This window comes from Carassius gibelio, chromosome B22, assembly GCF_023724105.1.
Source record: "Carassius gibelio isolate Cgi1373 ecotype wild population from Czech Republic chromosome B22, carGib1.2-hapl.c, whole genome shotgun sequence".
Classification (NCBI taxonomy): Eukaryota; Metazoa; Chordata; class Actinopteri; order Cypriniformes; family Cyprinidae; genus Carassius; species Carassius gibelio.
In genome coordinates, this window is record NC_068417.1 from 8,247,700 (window position 1) to 8,272,124 (window position 24,425).

A 24,425-nucleotide genomic window follows, 5' to 3' on the forward strand; every position below is an offset into this window, starting at 1 on the left:
ACAACACAAACATGAATAAGTATGTGCTGTAATTTAAGTGAAAGAACTCAAATATCATTGCAGAACAGGAATGACCCCATTAACAACATGACAAGGTTCACACAGACTATAAAAGTCCCCCCAGAGAGAGTTTATTCTAATCTCAAGTTTCAAGTCCTCTTTTAATGAAGAACAAGAGATGTACACAATGTTGCAATGACTGTATTGTTTACAGAAATTTGCAGGAATCCGGCTTTTACTTGCTAAACAATAGTGACTGAAAAGCATAAAAATAGTTATCAATTCTTACATCATGACTTCTCAACCACTGCCTTTACTTCATCATAAACTGTTAGTTACTAAAACAACAAGAAAAGTGTTCATGTACACAAACATACACCTATCTAAATCTACGCATCCTGCTTTTGGTTAACTACATCAACTTAAATGCTACGCTTCTTCGAAGTATGTCATATACAGATTTCATCACATGAAAGATTCGTCTCAGGGTTAGAGGAAGTTCAATGGCAAGAACCTGCCCCTTCAGACAGAGTATAAAGGTGTTTGCTGGAATAACAACAAAGGCACAAGTGACTACAAAAATCATTCACTGCACGCAGTTGCCGTGTATCAGTAAGGTGCTCTTCCCATTGGGTCAAGAACAGGAGTAGGCTACACAGTTTTCAGTCGTGATTCTGGCTACAGAAAAACTAACAAAAAGATTTCCAGCTGGATTTGAAATCACCATAATTGATTCTGGTCACCAATTATGGAACAAAAGAGGTCTAGAGAAGCCAAAAAGTGGAAAAGTTCATACATAAAACACAGACAAAGTCCCACAAGAATCTAATGAGAGCAGGAGGACGAGGAGAACATCTAATGTCCTCCAACACCACGGCGTCAATACAGGTTTAAAAACAGGCAAAGACCCAATTGAAATGCTTGGAGTTTTGTTTTGGCAACACTGATATGTTGTTGACACACTGGTAAAAAAAACACCTGGCACAGATTTCGAGAGTGTTCAGCAGTCCGTAGCGCTCGTGGGCACAGCTAGCGGTTGTTCTTCATAGCATCCTTGGCTGCCAAAATCAGAGGAGTGAGACTCGAGAGAGGCTTGGCCAACTTCAGGAAGGGATGCTGAAGACGACAGCAGGATTGATCAATGAACAAGTTCAACTAAGTCACGCTTAATTCCTTAATTGCTAGAATCTGTTGCTAACTAACTGGTTTACCTGCAAAAGCTCTTTGCTTCCACCCCTCTTCTCCACGTCCATCTCCAGACAGCGACCCAGGAAGTCTCGGAAGATAGGTGACAACTTTTCAGGACTTTGCAACTCTGGAGTCCCATTGGTGGCAATCAGGTAGAGTGCCTGAGGAGCAAAGAGTTCGTAAGTTTAGTTTCTGTAGTTGTCAAATTGCTAATTTCCTGAAGAAGCAATGATACCAACGTACCCTGAGTGGATTCTCGTTGAGGTACGGTGGTTCTCCTTCCACCATCTCAATAGCCATGATGCCCAAGGACCAGATGTCGACTTTGGGTCCGTAAGCTTTGCGCGTCACAACTTCTGGAGCCATCCAATATGGCGTTCCCACCATTGTGCTCCTTTTATTCTGTTCGGGAGTGATCTGAGCACAGAATCCAAAGTCCGCTGCGGAGTAGGAGATGAAAAAATGGTTTAGAGACATTGCCTGGTTTGTTTTCTTTCATTGATGACTTAAATGTAACTTATGGACCTCAGTCGCGTTAGATGCCATTTTTAACACCAATGACAATCAGGATGTGAGCACTATAGAACAGTGCATTATATGATTGTGTAATTTGGTGTTGATCAAGTAAATGACAAATGCCAAAATACATAATTCTAAAACAATTCCAGTAAACTCTTAAAAACTAGACTGAAACAAAATATTAAATAACCCAAGACCTCAAGGTGTAACCTCATTTTGTTTAAGTATGGCATCTAGCCTGACTAAAGTAAATTATGGATCTTATTGTGGACTAGTTTGATTCACACTGCATGTTCAGGGTGCACAACTTCAGAAGAAATGTTGGTATAATGAAAAGACTGTTGGCTGCAACATACAGCGTTGACTAAATGTTATCAGATTTTATCAAAATACTAATGAAATTTCTTCAATTGAGTGCTGTTGGGTGAAAACCAAACAATTTATTCACTTTAACGTCTATTGTTGGAACAGTTTACTTGCAGGTAGTCATCAAGTTTTAGCTAATAAGAGCTCAATTGTTCAGAAAGATCTTTAAAACCAAACCAAACATGAAATTAACTAATTAAGCAAGAACGTACTCAGCTTGACAGAGCCGTCCATTCCCAGAAGCACATTGTCACTCTTGATGTCTCGATGAATAACCTGATTAGCATGCAGAAACTCCAGTGCCTGCAAACACTGTGTGAGATAACAGACAAGAGGAAGTTCATTAGTTAAGCGACAGGGTTACTTCCTGTTAACGCATACAAGGCCTGACAGAGATCAATAGTGCATTTATTGTCAGGGTTTCCACCAAAAAACCAAAGCAGGTAATTCAATCTATGAGTTTGAAGAAAGGATGCTTTGACTTCAACGCACCTCTCGGCAAACAGCAGCGATCTGGGCCTCGTCCATGCATGTCTCGGTTACGACGTCTGTGAGAGAGCCACCAGCCAAGTACTCCATCACGACAAACAGCTCCTCACCAACCAGAAAACTGTAGCAGGGACAATTAACACTCATGAACCTTCATGGCATCATTAACTATGATTCCACCCAAATTTACAAATTTAAGTTAAGCTAAAAATGGAATACTGCATTGAACATTTACAAACCTTCATTGTATCATTGACTAGTTTTCCAAAGTTACAAATTCAATTAATTTTATGAAGAAAAAAAACTGATAAAACTTCCCAGAATCATTAGCTATGTTATGTTTTCAACCAGTTCTAAATTAAAGTTGTGTGTAAAAACTGGAAACTTGCTTAAAACATTTGCACAATTAACACTTCATGGCATAAATAGCTATGTTCCCATTGAAGGTTACCAATTAAACAAAAAAAATTATATTGCATACAAAACTTCCAATTAACACTCAAAACTTCATGGCACTATTAGCGGTGTTTAAAACCAAAAATATGAATTTCATTTGTGCAAAAATTTGAATATTGCATAAAACATGCACAATTAGCTCTCTTGAACCTTTCATGGCATCTTGTAGCGGTTTCCAATGAAGAATACAAATTTATCACAAACTGGAATATTGACAATAACAATTTACACTTTTAAACATTTTCCATTTCCATTGAAATTTATGAATTAAACTTGTGTGAGAAATTTGATTATTGCATAAAACGTTCACAAATAATCTCAAGTTTTCATCATCAGCTATTTCTCCAATCAAAGTTACGAATTTAAGTTGGGCGAAAAACTGTTATACTACATAAAACATATGTGCCATTAACAATATGAAACCTTCATGGCATCGTTAGCTAGTTTTACAACCAAAGTTACTAATTTAACGATAAAAACTTCTACATTTAAACCATGAATAATCAATTACAATTATCAATTAAAGTTAAATTACGGATGAAAGGATAATAAACGCTGTTGTGCTATCTTGCATTTGTTAATTTCAGAATGACTAAAACAACCTTCTAGATGGTGTGCAATGAGATTTGTTCACTGATTAGTCCAGTTATCCAATCACACATGCTGTTGAGCCAACGTCATGAAAGTTTTTTGTTTTCCTTTAACACATTTACATCACAGTTTCTGCGCATGTCTTTCTGTCAGATAGAAAATATCCACTTCGAAAGTTTTACACAGATTTTAAGCTGTGCTATCCCGAAATTTCCTTAAAAATGCTAAGAGGTATCTAATTATTAGTTTAAACTTGGAAGTTCCTGATCAGGAAGTGAAGGCCAAGTTTACAAAAGTATACCTGTCTAAGAAGTTGACAATGTTTGGATTCTTCAGCTCCTTCATGACGAGAATTTCGTTGATGATCAGCTCTTTCTTGGGCTGCTTTTGCAGGTTGATCTGTTTGATGGCCACCTGAGAGACAGAAACGCGTTGAGATGACGAAACTGGGAAAAAGGAACAACAATGAATGCATTTCTCTCTCTTGCATTACCTCTTGTCCAGTAGCAACATCGATGGCAGTGAACACCGTTCCCGAAGCTCTGCGGAAAGACACAATTATTGATCACCATCCAATAACAAAACAATAACATGTTGCAAAGAATCGCGGGACCTACCCTTGTCCGATCTTCTCATATCGTGTATATTTCTTTTTAGGATCTCCAATACTGACTATAGTTCCTGTCAGAAAACAAATAGAGGACATGTGGTCTGAATCTCGCAAAGCAGTGAAACTCTGCAAAGATCTTATACAGTGACGTACGGAGCTTGTCCATGATCTCCTCATCCGTCATCTTGCCCTTTTTGGGTCGCTGTCGGTCGCCGGCCTTTGAAGCGACCTCTGTGTCCGGAGACGTCACTGGAGGAGGGATGGGGTCGATGACCGAGGGTCGAGTATAAACCTGAAATAACAAGGGTTATCACACTTAACTGGGAGCTAGAGAAATTTAGTCATTTAGAAGTCATTTATTTGTAATAAAAAAGGAAAATAAAAATATTATTAAAAATATAGACATTCTAAAAGAACAAATGTTACCAAAAAAAGACAAAAAAATAAATAAATTACATTTTGTATCTGGTGTTTTATGTAATATCTAAAAAAAATATATATATTTTTTAAATGAAACCTATAGTATCTCAATACTACCAGATCAACACAAATTTTAAGTGCACCCTGGCATTTCCACCAAGTGGTTTTTGCATTTTTATACATTTGCCTTTCTATATAAAAACCCCCCTAAAATCTACAAAAATATTTCTACAAATAAATAGAGCTTTTTATTTAATATACAAAAATTCCCATAACAACGCTATTGTGCAACTAAATAGATTTTACATTCAAAAAAAAACAATGTTTAAGGGGAAAAAAACTACATTACTAAATTCTTGAAAATAAACTGAAATCCAATACTAAATGAACAGTGTATATAACCACATATCTGGAGTTTATTTATACACACTCTACTTGTAAAGTGTAGTCTATAATGTACATAAACACTATGTTTAAAGTGTCTTTTACGCTCTTAGTGTGTTCTGGCCGAGGTGCGACAACAGGCGGCGGCGTCTCCTCATCGTCTTCATCTTCATCGTCATCCACCGCTTTGACTGGAGACGAGGGCTCGGGGGACTTCTTCACAGGCTTGGGTTTAACGAAGGAAAGCAGGACAATCATTATTGATGCCAAAGCAGCATTTCATTTAGTTTTACTTATGCATTAACATTAATAAAGCTGAAATAAAAACGAATAAAGCCTATAGAAAAAGAAAAAAAAACACAAATAATAAATGTGTTGTAAATGGTTTACAATAAAGTTTACTTTGCCAATGAGTCTAAAATAAAAATGCACAACAAAGTCACTTAAACTTAAGAAATTAAAGCCTAATGAGAAGGAGGAGGAGTATCTCCGTGACAGTACAGTGAAGCAGACGCACCGATTGTTCACCCGAGGGAAAGCCGTCCTTCTCTACAGACAGACAGGAGGAGAGAAGCGGTCAGTATCAGGTGAACATAAGCGTGATCTAGTATATAACGAGTCGTCGGCAGACCTGAGGAGAAGCTGAGGTACTTCTGCCGACCGTTCCCCGTGGAGTCGTAGAACTTGAGCACGTCCAGCACGGCCTGCGGGTTCTTCTTCTGCTCGGATTTGGTGATGTTGGAGGTCTGCAGTAAGCGCGCCCACTGCTCCGGCATCCCCTGATCAAACACAACCGCCCACCCGTGATTCAGATATCAGAGCATGTGGCCCATGTCTGAAGAGATTATCACCAGGTTTGAGTTTCGCTTCATTTACCAGGTTTCAGCCATGCATCATTTCTGCTAGACATTACAATATTCGGTCAAAAAAAACGTAAATTATACATTGTGTCAGTTCCACAATCCAAAATAAGAATCTTGCTTTAATTATTTCGTTCATTCATTTAATGTATCAGCTTCATTTACTTTTACACACATAATTATAATAAGAAAAATAGATTAAAAAGTTTATTTTTTGGCAACTTAATGAAAAACTATACAATTAAACTTTCTTACTACTATACATTCTTAATAACAACCAAATAAAATAATTCAGATTAATGTCTAATAAGACTTTAAATTTAAATAAATTAATTTTATATTGGATATATTATTTTAAATAATTATTGGTAAAAGTGTTAATAAGTGCAATCTACAATAAAAAAAATGAAATTATATATATATATATATATATATATATATATATATATATATATATATATATATATATATATATATATATATATATATATATATATAATTTCAATATTCATTAGTAAAGTTCTCATAGCAATATAAGCTATAAAAATAAAACATCTCATTACATAACATTTCAATAGAAAATAGATAAAAGTTTCATACTTCAAATTCAAAAAAAAATTTCACACTGAAAGCAAAATATTTATTTAAATTGTTTTTATATTGTTTACATTATTTTAAATATTTAATGGCAAAATGCAAATAACAGTACAAAAACATGAAACGCCTTACAACAACAACTATTTAAAACCTCCGTTTAATAATTAAAATGCCTGAAAAATGTCAATTTGTTTCTATATATATATATATATATATATATATATATATATATATATATATATATATATATATATTAGTGCTGTCAATCGATTAAAAAAAATTAACTAATTAATCGCACATTTTTTTAAAATTAATCGCGATTAATCGCGATTAATCGCGATTAATCGCAATTAAAAGACTGAAACTTTTTGGATATGTAAATGTAAAATGTAAATAATTAATGTAAACTCAAGACAAATAAACTATTTAAATTCAAAATATGATTGTTTATTGGAATTTTTGTTTAACTTGTAACACAGATTTTCTCATGTAAACAACATACCTGCAATAAACCATCAATATCCTCCAAATTAACTGTTGGCTTGAAAGCCATATTTATTTCAGAAATAAAAACACAGGCATGTAAGTATCATTTGAATTTCAAAACAATCAATGCCAATAAAAAACAAAAATGATTTCCATGTTGAATTCTAAGTGGACTGCAAAAAAATTCCAAAGTATAGTCATTGCCAGTGCTTTAAGTGGGCCAGTATGCACCCGTACAGAGTACCGCCACTTATAGCTCTTGAGCGTATCGCCACCTCTCCGTGCGCCCAGAACGTGCTTGTAGCGTACCGGTACGCTCATTTGGACATCTGTTTTAATAGAGGTTTTAATCTTTTACCGGCACTGCCGATTTTCAGAGCGCCCTTCACAATGCAAGCTTCCTAATTCATCCCATCCAGAGTAGTAACTACATTACCCATTCACCCTTAAGTTATACAAGTGAATAGCGCATGTGTCGCTTTTCCCAATGTTAAGTGTCAACAACTCAACGTGGCCGGAGAAGGTGTGTGAAACTCGTTATGAGTGTACACAACGTTCGGTTAAAAATCAAATACAGTTAACAACAACACTTAATATGTTTTCTTGGCTTCATACTCTGAATACTGCAAGAACAAGACCAGAATCAGATGATTCGCTGACTGACACCTCACCAAATTCGGGACAGTCCCGAAATCTAAACTGTTGTCCCGACTCCCGAATCTGGCCCTAATTGTCCCGGAAATCTTGAGTATTTATTGTCTGATAAACATTTAAAAATGTCCGCGGAGGTTGAGTCGTCCTGCAGCCCCCGCTGGCTGCTCATTGGCTGCAGCATCTTTTTTATAAGTTCTAAAACAATACCGTAGACGGCAAGGCACAAATTTAGATATTCATTTATCTAATTAATCTATAGCCTAAGACAATATGACAATATGATATTTTTGTCCCCTTTTTGTTTTAAAGCTTGATGAAGAGAGAGAGCGCAAGTTGCTGCAGCTGCGAGGAGGACAGTGATGCACGCGCACAGGAGTGATTGACAGTTTCGCGGCACTGTGTACAAAAAATACTCCGCTACACAATTATTTCGTTATTTTCGTGTAAGCTTATTAACGTTAGCGTTACAGAAAGGTCTGATTTACGCACTGTTACAACAGTCATTGTTTTTTTGTTTTTTAAACAATGACATTTGAGTTCATGATTTTAATGTTGCTGTTTCTTGTGGCAGACTAAATGAAGAGTAATGTTTCTTGTGGCAGACTGAAGAGTAATCCGGCAGAGTTTTATACTGAAACTTTCCGTCTAAAAGTCCTTCCTTGGTCTTATCCATATTTCTTTGCACGTTGAACACACATAGGCCACAACTGGAAATAAAAAAAACTGCAACCGCGTTAATTGCGTTATTTTTTTTTAACGCGTTAAATATTTCAAATTAATCGAATGCGTTAACGCGCTAATTTTGACAGCACTAATATATATATATATATATATATATATATATTTAAAAAAAATTGACATTTTTCAAAATGAACTTTGAAAAACAACAACAAAAAACTGAGTTCTCTGTTTTTGCTCATATATAAATAAACATGTATAAAATGACACATTATTTTTGCTATTCAGAGACAGATGGAGACAGATATGCCTAACTTTACAGTAATGTAAGTAGATGGACAGATGAGCTGAATAATGTGAGTAAATGTCTGTTCAGTCTTACGGTGAACTCTCCGGTGACGGCGTCGAACCCCACGTGGATGGTGTGCTCGAAGTCTGACGGAGGAGAGATCTCGGGACGCTCTTTATCTCGGTCCTTCCTTCGGCCGCCTGTCACAAGACACACACACAATCTCTCACGGTCACGATCTTAACTGAGAGTCATCTGGACGCTTCACACTGGAGCCGGGTGTGAAACCAGCTGATGCATCTCCACACACACACACACACACACAACACCAAACAGAGCTCTGCAGACCTCACACTTAACACTACTGATTTACACATCCGCTTCTTGGGTTCAAACGCTGATGGATTTGAGTGTAATTTAGGGGCATTTTAACCATCTTTTTCAGTTTTGCTGAACTCCTGTGGTGTGACAATCACATTTTAGAAGAACAGATAAAATGTCAATTGGTGCAAAATAGGAACAATGTGGAAAATTTAAAATAATAATAATAATAATGTATTAAAATAATGTATATAAAAATATAAAAAATATCCTGCAACTAATATTTAATGTTTTGTTTATACGTTTTTTTAATATATATTTTAATTTTTTTTTTATTATTATTTTTCGTTTTTTTTGCATTTCTTAAAATGTTTTATTTTCAATTTAAAAATTAACAAATTTGTGCGTTTTACATTTTTATTATTTTTACTTATTAAATGTCTAAATAGTTTTTATTTGTTGCTTAGTTTTTACTTTCAATAACATCTCATTTAGTTATTTATAAAAAGTAAACAAATTGAGAATTTAAACATTTATGTTTCAGCTAATATTTTTTTTATTTCTAGTAATTAACACAATACAATCATCAGTGTTATTTTACTATGATTCTATCATTAATATTATATTAATTATTCATAAATGTCTTAATTATATTGTATCTCCATTTTATCAAAGTTTCAGTAATTTGTTGTGTTTTTGTCATTTCTATTACTTTGTTATATACATCTTTTTTATTAGTTGTTGTTTTCATTTAATAGTTCACTTTAACCTAAAAAAAAAGACATTTTGGCAACTAACTGAATTAAAATAATACTTAAAAAAATGAAAACAACAAAAAGTGTTTATGTTCACTTATTTCAAGGAATAAAAATTATTTTTTAGCAGTTCTAATTTAGATTTACATCACTTTACATCAATAACGATTACTGAATGCTAACATTACTGATGATGACTATTTATATTGAATTTTTTGCCCTCATAGTTCATTAAAGGTTTGTACTGTAAATATACTCAACTAATAAAGTTGGGGGTTTTCCCTCTAATGAAAGAGTGTGGTTAGTATGCATGCCCTAAATAAAACACGCGCACTTATAATCTTTGAGAGAGAGACGAATCATACTGTGCTACGAATCACGTTTGCTGGAATCCAAGAGGAAGAGTTTGGTACTGCACCCAAACAAACTCCTACTAAAAGCCCATCTTTTAAGAGATCAACTTCAAATTCGGAACACAACTTGTTTGATTTGATTTGAGTTAAGAGGAAAGTATTTATAGGATTTTTAAAAAACGACATGGAGAACATAACGTCTGAATTTGTATTTCGATAGCTTTTGGATGAATGTTCCGCCCTAGGGTACGCACCCTTCTCGGCTCCGGAGAAGATGGAGTAGATCTTGTTGCGCTTGCGCTCCTCGGGCACCGATGGCAGGGGCTTGGAGCTGTGGTTAGCTGCCAGCGAGTCCTTGGCGCCGCTGAAGATGGTGCTGCTCATCCTGACGGGCGGAGCGGGCGGCTTGTCCTCCAGATCCCCATTATCACACATGGTCCCGCACGAGCAGAAAGAAAAGAGAGGAGGAGTGGGCGGAGGGGAACGTTTACAGGTGGAGATAAAGAAAAGGAGGAGTTAGAGCTGCAAGAGCAGAAGGGAAGCACAACGGAGAGATGAGCCACGCAGACGAACCAGCGGCATCAGCGACAAACACACAAACACATCACAAACACTGAAGACTGCAGTTATGCACAATATCATTATCCTCATCATTCATTTGCATTAACATTTATTTCAAGTAATTAAATAATATTAAATTATTTTTTTATTAATTTGTTTTTTAGTTATTTATTTTAGTTTAGTCACTGACTGATGATAAATCTGTATATAAATTTTTTTTTTTTTGAAATTTCATAGTTGCTCATCTTTGAAAATAATAACACCATTAATATTAATAAAAAAAATAGAAACTATATTGATATATTTTTTCCATTTTTGCAATTTTTGATTTAATTAATGCGACAATAATAAAAAAATAGATATTTTTTTTTGCATAAAGATATTTTTTTTTTGAAAATACTTTTTTTTTAAATCAAAATAAACAACGCTTCATTATAATGGAAATTAAATGTGGGAAATTAAAAATACCAACAAATATATTGCAGTTTAACTATTAGATCGGCATTAATGGGAACCTTTTAATTCATTATATTCTGAGGGGGAAATATTCAGATGATTTAACACACATTACTATTTTATGCGTTATTATCACAAAAATAATGACAGAATATATAAATAATAATTGTCCTAAAAACAACAAAAACAAAAAAAATTAAATTACCCAATGATTATAATAATAATAAATTCGTTTAATTTATGCAAAACATATGAACTAAAATCCCAACAGGCTTTTTAATTATCTTTTTTTTCCCAGTTAGGTCCCATTGAGATCAAATAAATCTCTTCTTCCAGGGAGTCAGGATGGATCTCATCAGCACTAACGTTAGTTGATTAACGAGCGGTGTTTGATTGTTATATGTGTTGACCCGCTCCTGTTGTTGTAATCCATCTCTGTTCTGTGGCGCGAGCAGAAGCGACACACACTCAGAGAGAAACCCGAGCCCCACACAGACAGCACCGGACAGAAGCCCCAGCGCTCGCCTCGAGGCCCGCGGCCGCTCTCCGGCTCTCTCTCTCGGGGGAGGCGGCACGCGGGGGCTCGGGACGCGGCGGAGGATCTCGGGTTCTGTCGCGGCTCTCACCTGCGAAGCGGAGCGCAGACTTCAGTGAGCGGCGCTCCGGCGGGCCGCGGAGAGGCTGCTGTGTCCGGGAGGAGGCCTGAGGCGACGCGGAAGCCCCGTCGGAAGGTTTCTACGCCGTTATCTGCAGCGTATCGCTGTAATTTCGGCAGTTTTTGTGCTGGTATGGGGAAGGGGAGGCGCCCAGCAGCGTCTCTTTCTGCCCTCGCCTGCAGCAAACAGCCAGAGACTGTTTCCGGTGCGACCGGATACTGAGGAAACGAGCGACAAAATAAAAGTCCGGCGATCGCATACATTATACATATTACTTATATTTTTTAATATTATAATTATTAATCGTATATTTGCTGATAAGAATATATATATATATATATTTTATTTATATATATATAAATAAAATATATATCTCAAAATCTTAATGACACATAGCAAGCCTAACAACAATAAGAAAAACTGTCGTAAGATTAATATTAATTTATTATTACTATTGATAATAATAGTATTTTTGTCAATAATAAATTATAATTTGCATTAATATATTAAGGTGATTTTAGTATCATAACCATTTACGTTATCAACTATCATGAAAATAGGGTCAGAATCAGGGGCGGATCTACCGGGGTGACCCCTGCTGCCACCCCAGTTGGCCGCAATGAATTAAAGGTTATGGCCAATTTGAAAATTTACGAGCGCGAATCTTTCGTGATTCGTGATCCCCCTCTGAACTCCCGAAATTATTCAAATGATTCGCGAACCCGCTACGAACTCCTGAACTGATTCAAATGATTCGCGAACCCGCTCCGACCTCTCGAATTGATTCAAATGATCCGCGAAGCTGCTCCGAACTCCCGATCTGATTCAAATGATTTGCGATCCCCAAACTGACTCAAATGATTCGCGAACCCGCTTCGAACTCCCGAACTGACTCAAATGATTCGCGATCCCCAGACTCAAATGATTCGCGAACCCGCTCCGAACTCCCGAACTGATTCAAATGATTCCCCATAACTGACTCAAATGATTCGCGAACCCGCTCCGAACTCCCAAACTGACTCAAATGATTCGCGATCCCCATAACTGACTCAAATGATTCGCGATCACGCTACGAACTTCCGAACTGATTCAAATGATTCGCGATCCCCAAACTGACTCAAATGATTCGCGAACCCGCTTTGTTAATAATTACAATAAAAGTTAATAATTTTCGATTTTCAAATATTGCACCTGTCAAACATAGTTGCCCACTTTTAAAAAGCGTGAAGATACGTAACAACTTTGTTTTGTGTCCGAACTTTCACACTTTCATCCTGTTTGTGTTTCAAAAGTGACAGGGATTGAATCGTGGAAATGGAACTTGTTGGATAAAGCAGAACGCCACGGAATTCGGCCATTTTTGAATGAATAAATGAAAAGTAGAGCATTTAATCAAATCTCGATATGGACTAGTGTCTGCAATATTAAAGGTGTTCAGTACCGTCACCCCCTACACGCAGAGTAGTGCACCAACTCCCAGAGGGGGCACCATCCCAGATGCTCAAAAAAAAGAAAAACGTCTTCCATTCTCCCATCCGCGCTCGCGACCGCTCGCACCTCATGTTTGCTGCTGAATGTTCATAATTGATGGATGAACATCTATGCCCGGGTAGAGTACATCACCAATCCAGCGAAGAGAAAAGAAAACTAAAAGTAAAAAAACATTGGACGTTGGACGAGTCTCAATTTAGGGGCCGTCTCTAAAGTTACATGCGATACTGGTATAGACTTTGGTGGTGCTTATGGGGTACGGTCACTTATTCCTTATATGAACTGTTTCAAATGCAAGACATTGATTGCATGAGATTAAGTTTGTAAATGGCAGCCTGTGTCCTTTTGTAGTGTACACATATATTTATCATCAAACTGTGATAACTGTGACTAAATTCAGTACATCTGCCATATGTTGCCACCCCTCAAAAATTCCTGCCCCCTTCTCGCCACCCCATCAATATTTTTCTAGATCCGCCCCTGGTCAGAATAAATTAATAACTATAATGATTTTAACTATACAACTGTTACAATTAAACAGTTTTAAATCAGCAGCAATGGGAACTTTTTAATTCTTGTTTTTATGACGATTATTCATTTTTTTATGTAAATATTAATACATATATAATATATATATGTATATAATAGCAATAATCTTACTGCTTATAATTCCACACTTATTTAAAATATTGTATATATATATATATATATATATATATATATATATATTTTTTTTTTTTTTTTTTTTTTTTTTAAATACTGATGAAAAAAACATCAGACACAAAGTATTTTTTTAAACAAAGTAACATTCAGCTTTATTTACAATCTCAGTATTACATTATAATTAATCCCCTGTGATGACCTTGTGTTCATTGAAGCACATTTCTCTTGAGCGCAGGGTTTCCCCTGACTCTGGTGTGTGGTCAGAAGCTGCCGTGTCTCCAGATGTTTCGGAGCAGGTACACACAGCTCAGGACGGTGGTCAGTACAGTAACCACACACACGCTGAAGATCATGGAGGAGTCACCGACCGGCAGCTCCAGACTCAGCCCTGCATCGCCCTGAACCACACACATCAGAAACAACACTCAACTGTCTGATTATACACATAAAACTACCTGCACATATTGGTTATTGTTATATTATAAGATGTTTATTATTAAAAATAAGTGTATTAGAAATCTACAAGTTATTAAAAATGCATGAAGTTTGCTACAATAAATGTGTATTATTATAAATATACATTTTAATAAAGAATGCATGAACTTTGCAACACGTTATATAAAAATATTAATGATAGTAAAAAAATCAAAACATTTGGTTTTATATTATATAAAATAATATTCCTATTATAAATAATGCTATTATAAATATACAACTGAATACAAATATTATGTATTATACAGTATTATATTGTGAATAATAATATTGTTATATATTATTATCAAACATATATATGTTATAACTATAATATACAAAATGTATTATTTTAAATTATATCATTATGAAAATACATTTTATTAAAACATGCATGAACTTTGACTATGATATATTTTATTAAATATCAATAAAAAATAACATTTAAATATTTATTGTTATATATTATATAACAGTATCTTATTATAAGTATGTGTGTGTTACAGTAAAGTACAGTATGCATATTATATTATTATAAATAATTAAAAATATATTACTTACAAACATGCATGGACTTTGCTATAATATTGTATAGCCCTACTACTGTTATAAATAAAAATTATATTTTACTATAATTATAAATAATTTAAATTAAATTATGTATTAATATAATACATATTTATTATAAACATTAAAAAAGGCTATATTAAAGCATGTATTATTATTATTATATTGTGCATGTTTAGATAAAATCTTATCATTATAAGTAATAATACTACATATTATTTATTCATTACATTAAAATATGTATGATCTTTGCAGTGATATATTATTAGTGTAATTATATTTAACATTCTAAAGATAAAATGATATAAACACGTTACTATTCTTATATAATGCATAAAACAGTACTCAAAAATAATACAGTTATGACACATACTGCATCACACACTCATATATTATTGATCAAGGATGCACAGATCGTGTTCTTAGCCCTTAGTCTTTCTAAGCATCACCTCCAGATCCAGGATCTCCATCCAGGAGCAGATGCTGTGGTTGCTGACGGTGCAGGGAGCATCAACCACCACCCCACGGACCCCAGGACCTGTGATGGAGAGGAGCACAGACACACGCCAGGAGGTCAGCACACAGACCAGCTCTGAATCATTCAGCGAGTGTGTGTGTGTGTGTGTGTCTCACACTGGTCTGATCGGAGCAGCAGTCTGGGCCTCTCGAGGTCTACTCTCACGCGCTCGCTGGAGTCTGAGGGTCTGTGATATCGGCCGTGAACGGGGACCACAGCCTCGCGTGCTCCTGAGAGAAACACCAGCGCTGTGAACCCAGACGACAGATACTCTGGAGCCTCCAGATCAACCTTCGAATCCAGGAGAACCTAGAAAACAACAATCAGTAAAAACACGGACGCACTTTCAACAGGAACTGCTGTGAAACAGTGCTGACCTCCAAACCGGTGTCCCGTCTCAGGGTCTCCAGCTGGTACTCGTCCAGATAGACTCCGCTGGGCATCTTCTGGAGCAGTAAAGCCTGGACATCATGATCCGTGTCGCTCCACTCAACTGTGTACTGAAGATCTCTAGAAGACAAACACCACATCTAACCATCACAACACCATACACACACATGAAAACACACGTGAGGAGGAGCTGGAGGACACCTGTGAAATCCTGCTTTGGAAATCTTCACGGACAGCGACACTGACTTCAACCACTCCGGAGGAAAACAATCTGCTGATGAATGGGAAATAAATAAAATAGGCTTAATGCAAAAAGTTGTTGCGGATTGGTGACTAATAATAAATCAAGCACGTCTAGCATTGCAAATACCTTCTTTTGAATCCACATGATTGATAAAACACAAAATAGTTGCTAATAAATAGACCCTAAGCATGTCGATCCGCGCTCATGCTGAGGTTCCACTTCCGGGTCTGGTGACGTCGCTCCGGCAGCAGGGGGCGCGCGGGAGCGTTGCGCGCGGAAACTCCGTCAGCAGCAGAAGAAACCGTTACAACAACAACAGCAGCAGCAACATGTCTATAGTAGCGAAGCGATGTGGAGTGAGATTCATCCCTCCTTCCATCATCCTCATATACGAGAACAAAAACACGAGCAAGACGAGGAAGAGAGTGATACCTGTGAGGAACTTCTCTCAGTACTCGGGTGAGTCTGCCTGAGAGCCGTCAGCAAACACTGTGTTGTGATGTAAGGCATTAATCAACCGCCATTCGCACTTAAATACAGATTAAATACTTACTTAAAGAAACAGTGCAGGTTACATGAAGAGTATCTGGAAATCTCCTCGCCGTCAGGTCATCTGAGAGGTAGATAAGTGTGTTTCTTCATCAGGTTTAGAGAAATATAGTATCGCATCGCTCGCTCACCAGTGGATGTGAATGGGTGCCGTCAGAATGAGAGTCCAAACAGCTGATAAAGACACCACAGTAATTCACACCATCAGTTTACATCTAGAGAATCCATTGTTGAGATGTTTTTAATTTCAAACCATCACCTCTGTGTTAAAACGTGTGACCCTGGAACACAAAACTAGTCTAAAGGGATCGTTTCTAATAAATAAGCTTTACATTGATGTATGGTTTGATACGATAGATCAATATTTGGCAACGGTATATCGTAGATATGACATGATATAGAAGAAAAATCAATCATTTTGACCCATACAATGTATTGTTGGCTATTGCTACAAATATACCTGTGCTACTTAAGTGCTCCAGTGTCCATCTCCTGTTGTCTTTCACGTTGAAATCCAGCCGTGTGTTTGTTTAGAGCTGTTTTGGTTTGGCTTTTCTCTTCTCAAGATGTGAACTGAAGGACTGGAGATGTGTGGGTTACTTGAGGATTATTGTGACGTTTGTATGAGCTGTTTGGACTCTCGTTCTGACGGCACCCATTCACATCCATTGGAGAGGTAGTGATAGAATGCTACATTTCTCCCAATCTGATGAATAAACAAACTCCTCTGCATCTCGGAGCACACTTCATCTGTTTGTTATGTCTGGCTGCACTATTGTATGTGGATGTAAGTCATGACTCTGTGTCTCTAGACTGCAGTCGAGCAGCAGAGAGGCTGAAGCATCACGTGCGTCACAGCGTGTATCTGGAGTCGGTGTCTTTAGCGCAGCTGGAGAGGCTTCACCTCATTCTGCGTGATCACCTGAAGGGCCTCAGTCTGGAGGAGAGCCTCGCCGCCCGACGGGCGTCTGACCCCAGCGACGAGGACCTGAACAAGCTGAGCGACGAGGAGCTGAACCGCAGGAAGGCCCAGATGGACCAGCTGTTCGAGCGCAACCGCAAACACAAGGACGACCCAGACTTCGTCTACGACCTGGAGGTGGAGTTTCCAGAGAACAGCGTGCGAGAGACGTGCAGCTGGGACGAAGAGCCGTCCGACGACGGGTTCTAGAGGACCAGACGAAACGACACACGGAGAACTGGTGCATTATGGGGCTTTTCTGATGATGAACTATACATTTGCTGCTTCATGTTGCTTTAAGGTCACTTCCTCTATATATATTTATTGTTGTTTTCCATTCGATTCTTTTACATAAAGTAGGACATTGAAACCCTAAGCCTGAATACTTTAATTTTTTGTTAATTTTGTGTGACTTAAAAAAAAAAAAGATTAACTTTTAGTCAAACCAAAACATCAACAAAAACTAAACATGCTAAAACACATTCAAGAATAAATTAACACATTTAACATTAATAAAAAAAAATCATGAAATGCTAACAGAAATGTGTATTTAAAAATATAATTATTCAAACTTGACAACTAAAATGAAGAGAAAGACAGAAGACAATTTATTATAAAGACAGGGAAAAAAACTAATTATTAAAACTTTTAAATAAAATGAAAATAAAAATATATATATAAATGAAAACTTAATAAAAATATCCAGAAATTCGAAGATAGAAGCCATAAAAAATATATTAAAAAATAATGAAAATAGTTACAAATAAGATTGTAAATATATATATATATATATATATTTTTTTTTTTAAATTACTAAAATGTATTACAACTTTAAAAATAAAACGAAGAGGGAAAATCTAAAACTAAATTCAAAATATTATTACAATTACATACTAAAACACCACTGCTTCATATTTCACAATACTTAATACATACGTTTCAGACGACAGTGGAGATGTACTGGTAAATATTTATTTGTTTTACGAAAAGCTGTATCTAGTCCATATATTTCAGGATAGTTGAACATGAAGAAATAAAACGCTACTTGATTGTCACAGACTGATACAGAGTACAGGTACATGTGTTCAATAAGGTAGTCTCACGTCAATATGATGGAGGAAATATTCCATGTTTTATATTTGGATCACACAGAGAATGATAAATAACACACGACCAGCGTTAACACCGCTTGATCTCACTTTGGTTGATCCACTGACAGCTAGTTCGCTCTTCCAACCTTTACAGCCATAAAAACAGCAGAGAATCTGAAAGCGCTCTGGTCAAAAGTGCCAAATCTGGTCATTAAAAAGTGCATCAGAGCTGCTGGAGAAATGATGGCAGATACTGCCCATACCACACGCTTCAAACATTCAGAACTGAGGCGAGACGCTTCTTCAGGATGGGCTTTGAAACACGGTGGTTAATGCTAACCTGTTTGAGCGCATGGGATAAAAACATAAAAAAATTAACTGTGACCTTTTTATCGCACTGTTTGGACTTTATTCCTGGCATTTATATCTCACAGTTCTCAAACTAAAGAATTGCTATTCTAAGAGGAAAAGTCTGAATTTTACATAAATTCGCAATTGCGTGCAAAACATTGAGTTACGAAATAGAAAGTCACAGTTACATTTTTTTATTCAAAAAAAAAAAAAAAAAAACACACAATTGCGAGATATAAACTAAGGATAGGTAATCAAAAGAAAGAAAAATTTATCTCATAATTCTTTTTTTGTATGTGCCCCAGAATCAAAAAGGTAATTGCAACATTTTATCTCACAATTCGAATTTAGTTTCTTGCAATTAAGAGTTTATATCTCACAATTCTGAGGGAAAAGTAAGGACTGTGCGATAGAAACTAAAGAGCTGTGAGAAAAGTCTAAACTGACGTATAAACTTGCAATTGCGAGAAAAAAAATCTGAAATGTAAGATATAAACTCAGAAATATATTTATTGGTTTTTTTATTCCATGGCAGAAGCAAAATCGCGAGATATAAACTAATGAAATGCGAAAAAAATCAATTAAATTTGCATTTGTGAGAAAAGATTCAGAATTCCAAGATACAAATTAAAGCATATAAAATTGCAATCGCAAAAGAGTCAGAATTGTGAGATATAAACTCAGAATTAAGATACAAATTGCAATTGTCCAATTTTTTCTTTTTTTTTACTTTTTATGTACAAAAAACACTAACAAAATATAAACCTTTTTTCTGCGACAAAATAAATTTTTTGGCTTTATAGAAACTAAATATATAATCTAAGATACAAACTCATAATTCAGAGAAGAAAAGTCCAAATTGCGATACATAATACTCGCAACTGCGAAAAAAAACCCCTCTTATTTCTTGGTGAATCAGAAACACAACTGCAAGATATAAACTAAAGAATTGAGAAAATAGTGGAGAAAAAACGTAACATCTTTGTACATTTTATATCTCGCAATTCAGTTGTTGTTTTCCTGCCACAGAATAAAAAACATTGTGCGGCTTTGTGTCTCACAATTCAGACTTTTAACATAATGAGAAAAAAAGGCAGAATTGCGACAGGACTTCTTGACTTGATTCAAGTTTATTGCCACATTAGCTTCAGAATTTGTGACATTTGGAGAATGGCTTGAATGAAGAATAAACTTTTATAATATTTTAATTCTGAGGTGGAAACAAGCTTCCACAGTAGTTAATCACTTTAAGTTCTGCAAAATATAATTGCGACCAGCGAAAGATAAAGCAGAATTTAAATGAAAAAAAAGACACTTAAACACAGCACTTATGCTGCATGAGATTTTGGATTATCTTCTGGAATTACATAATTATAACAATAAAACGTATCACCTGCACTTCAAAGTTTCACTTTGCTCCAACAACAAGTTTGAATTTCAAAGCAAATCAATAGTTGCAGAAAAGAAGTAGTCGCATTATACTTTAAGTGCAAGAAAGACAAACACATATGTTTGATGCCAAATTCAGCGCGTTAAAAGTTTGAGAAATTCGTTCGAATGACTTCAAAACATTTCACTAGCAAAAGCACAATGACATGAAATTTGCTTGAAGCTTCATAGAAATGGAAATACTAATCAGTAAGTAAAGAGAAAAAAAAATATATATATATCATATATAATATATCCTAGATTGTCTGAAAATGACAATTTGACAACACAGAGTGAAACTCAAACATATGGAAACATTTCAAGTACTTTCAAAAATAAAAACTTTGTTTTCTCGCGGCCCTCATGTATTTCATCACGGCCATATAAAGGAGTATATATATATATTATCCTATTTTACTACTTAGACAAAATACATATATATGCATACGTATATATTCATATAGAAATGTAATCTCTCAACGTTACAAAGGTGCATCTCATTTCTTCTTTCGATCCTGGGTGCATCTCGGACAGAACCTGGAAGACAGAAAAAAAACATGGTTTTCTACCGTTTCCAAACTTGAGAAATTGGCGTTTTCTCGGGCGAACGGACCGACGTACCATTTCCCCTTGGGTTTGGTTGTCAGATCAACGCAGGCGAAGTGAAACCACTCAATGGGACACTGTTGACAGAGGCATTCAGGTTAGATAAATGCTAGGAGGACATGCTAGTACACTGTTTGAAGCGTTACGCCGTACGTCTGGGTTGTCGCATCCGATCATTTCTCCGTATGACACTTGGTGGCACAGGCAGTACGTGGGCTCATTGGGGTCGACGGGCATGTCTAAGACGTCTGACGGGTGAACTGGAAGAACGGACTCGGAGAACTCAGGGCTGCCGAAACGAGAAAACAACGAAAATGTCACGTCAAACCTGTATTTTTGAGCAAACATGAGATTTAGATTAATGTGTTTCTTCATCAGATTTGGAGAAATGTGGCAATGCATCACTAGCTCACCAATGGATGTGAATGGGTGCCGTCGGAATGAGAGTGCAAACAGATGATACAAACATCACATACTAACGCTTCCTCCAGTTGAAAAGTCACATGTTTGTTTAGAGCGGTTTCGGACTGGTGCTTGATCCGTGCAGATTTCTCACCTGATTCAGTCCAGAACACTTTTTCACTGGAGGAAGCGTTACTATGGATAGTATTTTAGTTTAAAGCGTCTTGATGATGGATTTGTTTTAGCTTTTGGTTTCTCCAGATGGACTGGAGTGGTGTGGATTATTGTGATGTTTTTAATCAGCTGTTTGGACTCTCGTTCTGACGGCACCCATTGACATCCACTGGTGAGCAAGTGATGTAATGCTACATTTCTCCAAATCTGATGAAGAAACAAACTCATCCTAACAAGTTTTTATTTGATGTTCCACCTGTTCTTCATTTTCTTTTTCCGCGGCGAGTCGTCGTCTGAAGGTTTGCGTCCTCTTCCTTTCGGCCGTCGTTTTTCCTTCAGACTTCCTCGACCGCTAACTTCTACGAAAGGACAGCAGTTTGGTTTTATTACACTCGTACATCATGTTGATTGTGACATATGTTATATTTGGCCGAATCGAGCCACAGTCTGTCTTACTCTTGACCGATCTGTTGTCTGGACTTTCGTAGCCACTGACGTCCAACTTTTCCTTCAGCTCGTTCTCAAAGCGAGCGAGATCGGCGTCCAGCCTTCGGATGTGTTTGTCCACCTGAAGAGAAAAGACTCTTCATAATAATAATAATAATAATACCAAGAACAAAATGGATGCAGATTCCCAGTGCAAGGGTACTATAATAAAACAAGGAGTCATTTATTATTATTTATAAACATCTTTCTTTTTATCATGATTCAGAGAGTGAGAAATACTTTTGTCTAATTTCATTTTGGTTTGTTAAAATCTCAAAACAAAGTTGTATTTACTGCTGCTTTAAAATAAAGGTAAACTAAAAATCATATAAATTTTTGCGTTTAAAAACTGCAAATTCTACTCAATTAAATATTTTAAAAAATATATAATATATCAATTTGATTTTTGATAATACAACTGAGTGTAAAATACAGATTTTATTTTTACTACAAACATCGTATTATTTTGACTATAAAACCATGCTAAATTAAACATTTTATGTTGACTATTAAAGAAATTCTATGATTTTGGCAATACATCATTTTTTACTTAATTCAATATTTCAGAGTATAGGAATAAATAAATAAAAAAATTAAAAAAAAAAAAAATCAGATTTTTGACTTTAACTCAATATTTTAGAGCAGAGTATAAAACATATAAAACTTTATTTACTATTAAAAAAAAACTATGATTTTTTTGACAATAAAACAGTTTCTACTCAATTAAATATTTAAAAGCCAATTATAAAATACAGAAAATTACATTTAATATGAAACAAACTCTATGATTGACATTTGTTACTCAATTGAATATTTCAGATCTGATATAAAATCCATAAAATCATGTTTACAACAAGAAAAAGTATTCTAGGATTTTTGCCAACAACCAAAAAAGAACATTTAGAGGCATTTTCAGTATAGAAAATCCTGAAATAACAAATAGAAAGGTAAGTAACACTGATTAATTAAAGATATTTCGATATTTCCAACTGCATTACTGACCATCTCGTACGTCTGCATGGCGAGCTGCACTTTGTCGTCGCTGTATTCTTTGCACTTGCTGAATCCGCTCTGGATCTTCTGCAGGTGCTCCACTCTCTGATCCGGAGCAAGGTTTCGGACGCTCTTGATGTATTCTTCTGCCAGCTTATCGATTTCACACTTTTTCTCTGCAAAGAAAGAAGAAGAAGAAAAACCTGTCACATAATCATTGATGCGCAGTAATAACAAAAGCAAAACACATCCTTCCATTCCGCCCAAGTTGTGTTTATTGTAACTCATATTTAATGATGTCCAGAAATGCTCCCTAGGTAGACAGCACACTAGGATCCTCTCACCCTCGGCTCTGTTGTCCAGTTCCCGCATCAGGGTGAAGTTTCTCTGGAGATCACAGGGCAGGTTTTCAATGCCTGGGATCATAACAAAAACACATTCACAATTTAATAAGTTGTTTACATACATGAAGAAAGTTCTGGATTGAGTAAGTCACTTAATTCTCAAGCAGGAAACATACAGAAATCTGTTTAACACGTGTTCTGTCCATACACCCACACACACATACAGACATCATAACAACTTGGGTTTGTTTACTTAGAATATTGTTAGCATGCTGGCTAACTACTGTCTGTACTGTGTTTACAACTTGCTGTGGCTTTACAGTAGAAGCGTATATATACTGACCTAACAGTTAAATAAAATAATAAATTAGATTTACGCGGTTCTGTAGAGTCGAAATGACGCTAATACGCATTTTGGCTTACTAGCTGCAGCTGGCTAATGCTAATCTGACATTAGCCACCTAAACATCCTCAAACGGGAACTTTCTGAACGCCTTCCTCCCGCGTAAAGAGCCGTTAAATCGAGAGTAATTCTACAGAGGTGAATTCTACTCACTGTCGAGATAATGTTCGAGATAGATCGCTGTCGCCATGGTGACGCTCTTCGCTCGCTCGCGGCGTGTTGTTCTCCGACAGCCCGCGTGAGCTGGAACAACATTGCATGTCATGAATAATTAATGAGGCAGCTCCTGTGCTAGTGGCAGGTTGGTGACGCTTTCGAATGCCGGGTTTTGATTGGCTGGCAGTGGGGCTTGGCTCATTAACGTTCTTTCGATGTTCACCGCAGATCGATAGAGAGAGAGAGAGAGAGAAAGATGACGATAAACAAAATATTGATAAAAATATATATATACATATTGTAATAATATTTTACATTTAAAACTATAAAATAAGTATTATTGTCAGCATAAATAATTAAATTCAACTTTAAATATTAAAAACTATATATATATATTTATATATATGTTCTATCTACTTATTTTTTCATTTTGTGTGTGTGTGTGT

General features: G+C 36.0%; 4 protein-coding genes across 6 annotated transcripts; 1 reads left to right on the top strand and 3 right to left on the bottom strand.

Annotated features, from left to right (window-relative positions):
* Positions 1-142: 142 nt before the first annotated feature.
* On the bottom strand, positions 143-11,897 carry pak2b (p21 protein (Cdc42/Rac)-activated kinase 2b). 2 transcript variants are annotated; one of them, XM_052590181.1, is made up of 15 exons: positions 11,660-11,897; positions 10,271-10,427; positions 8,681-8,787; positions 5,655-5,802; positions 5,541-5,572; positions 5,129-5,248; positions 4,373-4,511; positions 4,227-4,290; positions 4,103-4,151; positions 3,911-4,023; positions 2,566-2,683; positions 2,286-2,385; positions 1,432-1,628; positions 1,212-1,349; positions 143-1,116 (listed from the first exon to the last, which is right to left on the bottom strand). In XM_052590181.1, exons 2-15 carry the CDS (start codon positions 10,398-10,400, stop codon positions 1,030-1,032), a joined length of 1,542 nt encoding a protein of 513 aa, XP_052446141.1. In that variant the 5' UTR covers positions 10,401-10,427; positions 11,660-11,897; the 3' UTR covers positions 143-1,029. The 2 variants fall into 2 exon arrangements, with proteins under 2 accessions (XP_052446141.1, XP_052446140.1); XM_052590180.1 differs by having other exon boundaries at positions 10,271-10,538.
* A 2,069-nt stretch (positions 11,898-13,966) lies between these two features.
* On the bottom strand, positions 13,967-16,316 carry pigx (phosphatidylinositol glycan anchor biosynthesis, class X). 2 transcript variants are annotated; one of them, XM_052590256.1, is made up of 6 exons: positions 16,162-16,316; positions 15,993-16,065; positions 15,779-15,911; positions 15,518-15,710; positions 15,334-15,422; positions 13,967-14,241 (listed from the first exon to the last, which is right to left on the bottom strand). In XM_052590256.1, exons 1-6 carry the CDS (start codon positions 16,223-16,225, stop codon positions 14,104-14,106), a joined length of 690 nt encoding a protein of 229 aa, XP_052446216.1. In that variant the 5' UTR covers positions 16,226-16,316; the 3' UTR covers positions 13,967-14,103. The 2 variants fall into 2 exon arrangements, with proteins under 2 accessions (XP_052446216.1, XP_052446217.1); XM_052590257.1 differs by having other exon boundaries at positions 15,993-16,062; positions 16,162-16,309.
* Positions 16,308-17,921, top strand: cep19 (centrosomal protein 19). Its single transcript, XM_052590258.1, has 2 exons — positions 16,308-16,494; positions 17,397-17,921. Exons 1-2 carry the CDS (start codon positions 16,365-16,367, stop codon positions 17,753-17,755), a joined length of 489 nt encoding a protein of 162 aa, XP_052446218.1. The 5' UTR covers positions 16,308-16,364; the 3' UTR covers positions 17,756-17,921.
* Positions 17,922-18,501: 580 nt separating this feature from the next.
* Positions 18,502-24,074, bottom strand: ing5a (inhibitor of growth family, member 5a). The gene is made up of 8 exons (XM_052590255.1): positions 23,977-24,074; positions 23,421-23,492; positions 23,086-23,252; positions 22,054-22,165; positions 21,854-21,956; positions 21,175-21,310; positions 21,037-21,098; positions 18,502-20,952 (listed from the first exon to the last, which is right to left on the bottom strand). Exons 1-8 carry the CDS (start codon positions 24,011-24,013, stop codon positions 20,913-20,915), a joined length of 729 nt encoding a protein of 242 aa, XP_052446215.1. The 5' UTR covers positions 24,014-24,074; the 3' UTR covers positions 18,502-20,912.
* Positions 24,075-24,425: the final 351 nt, after the last annotated feature.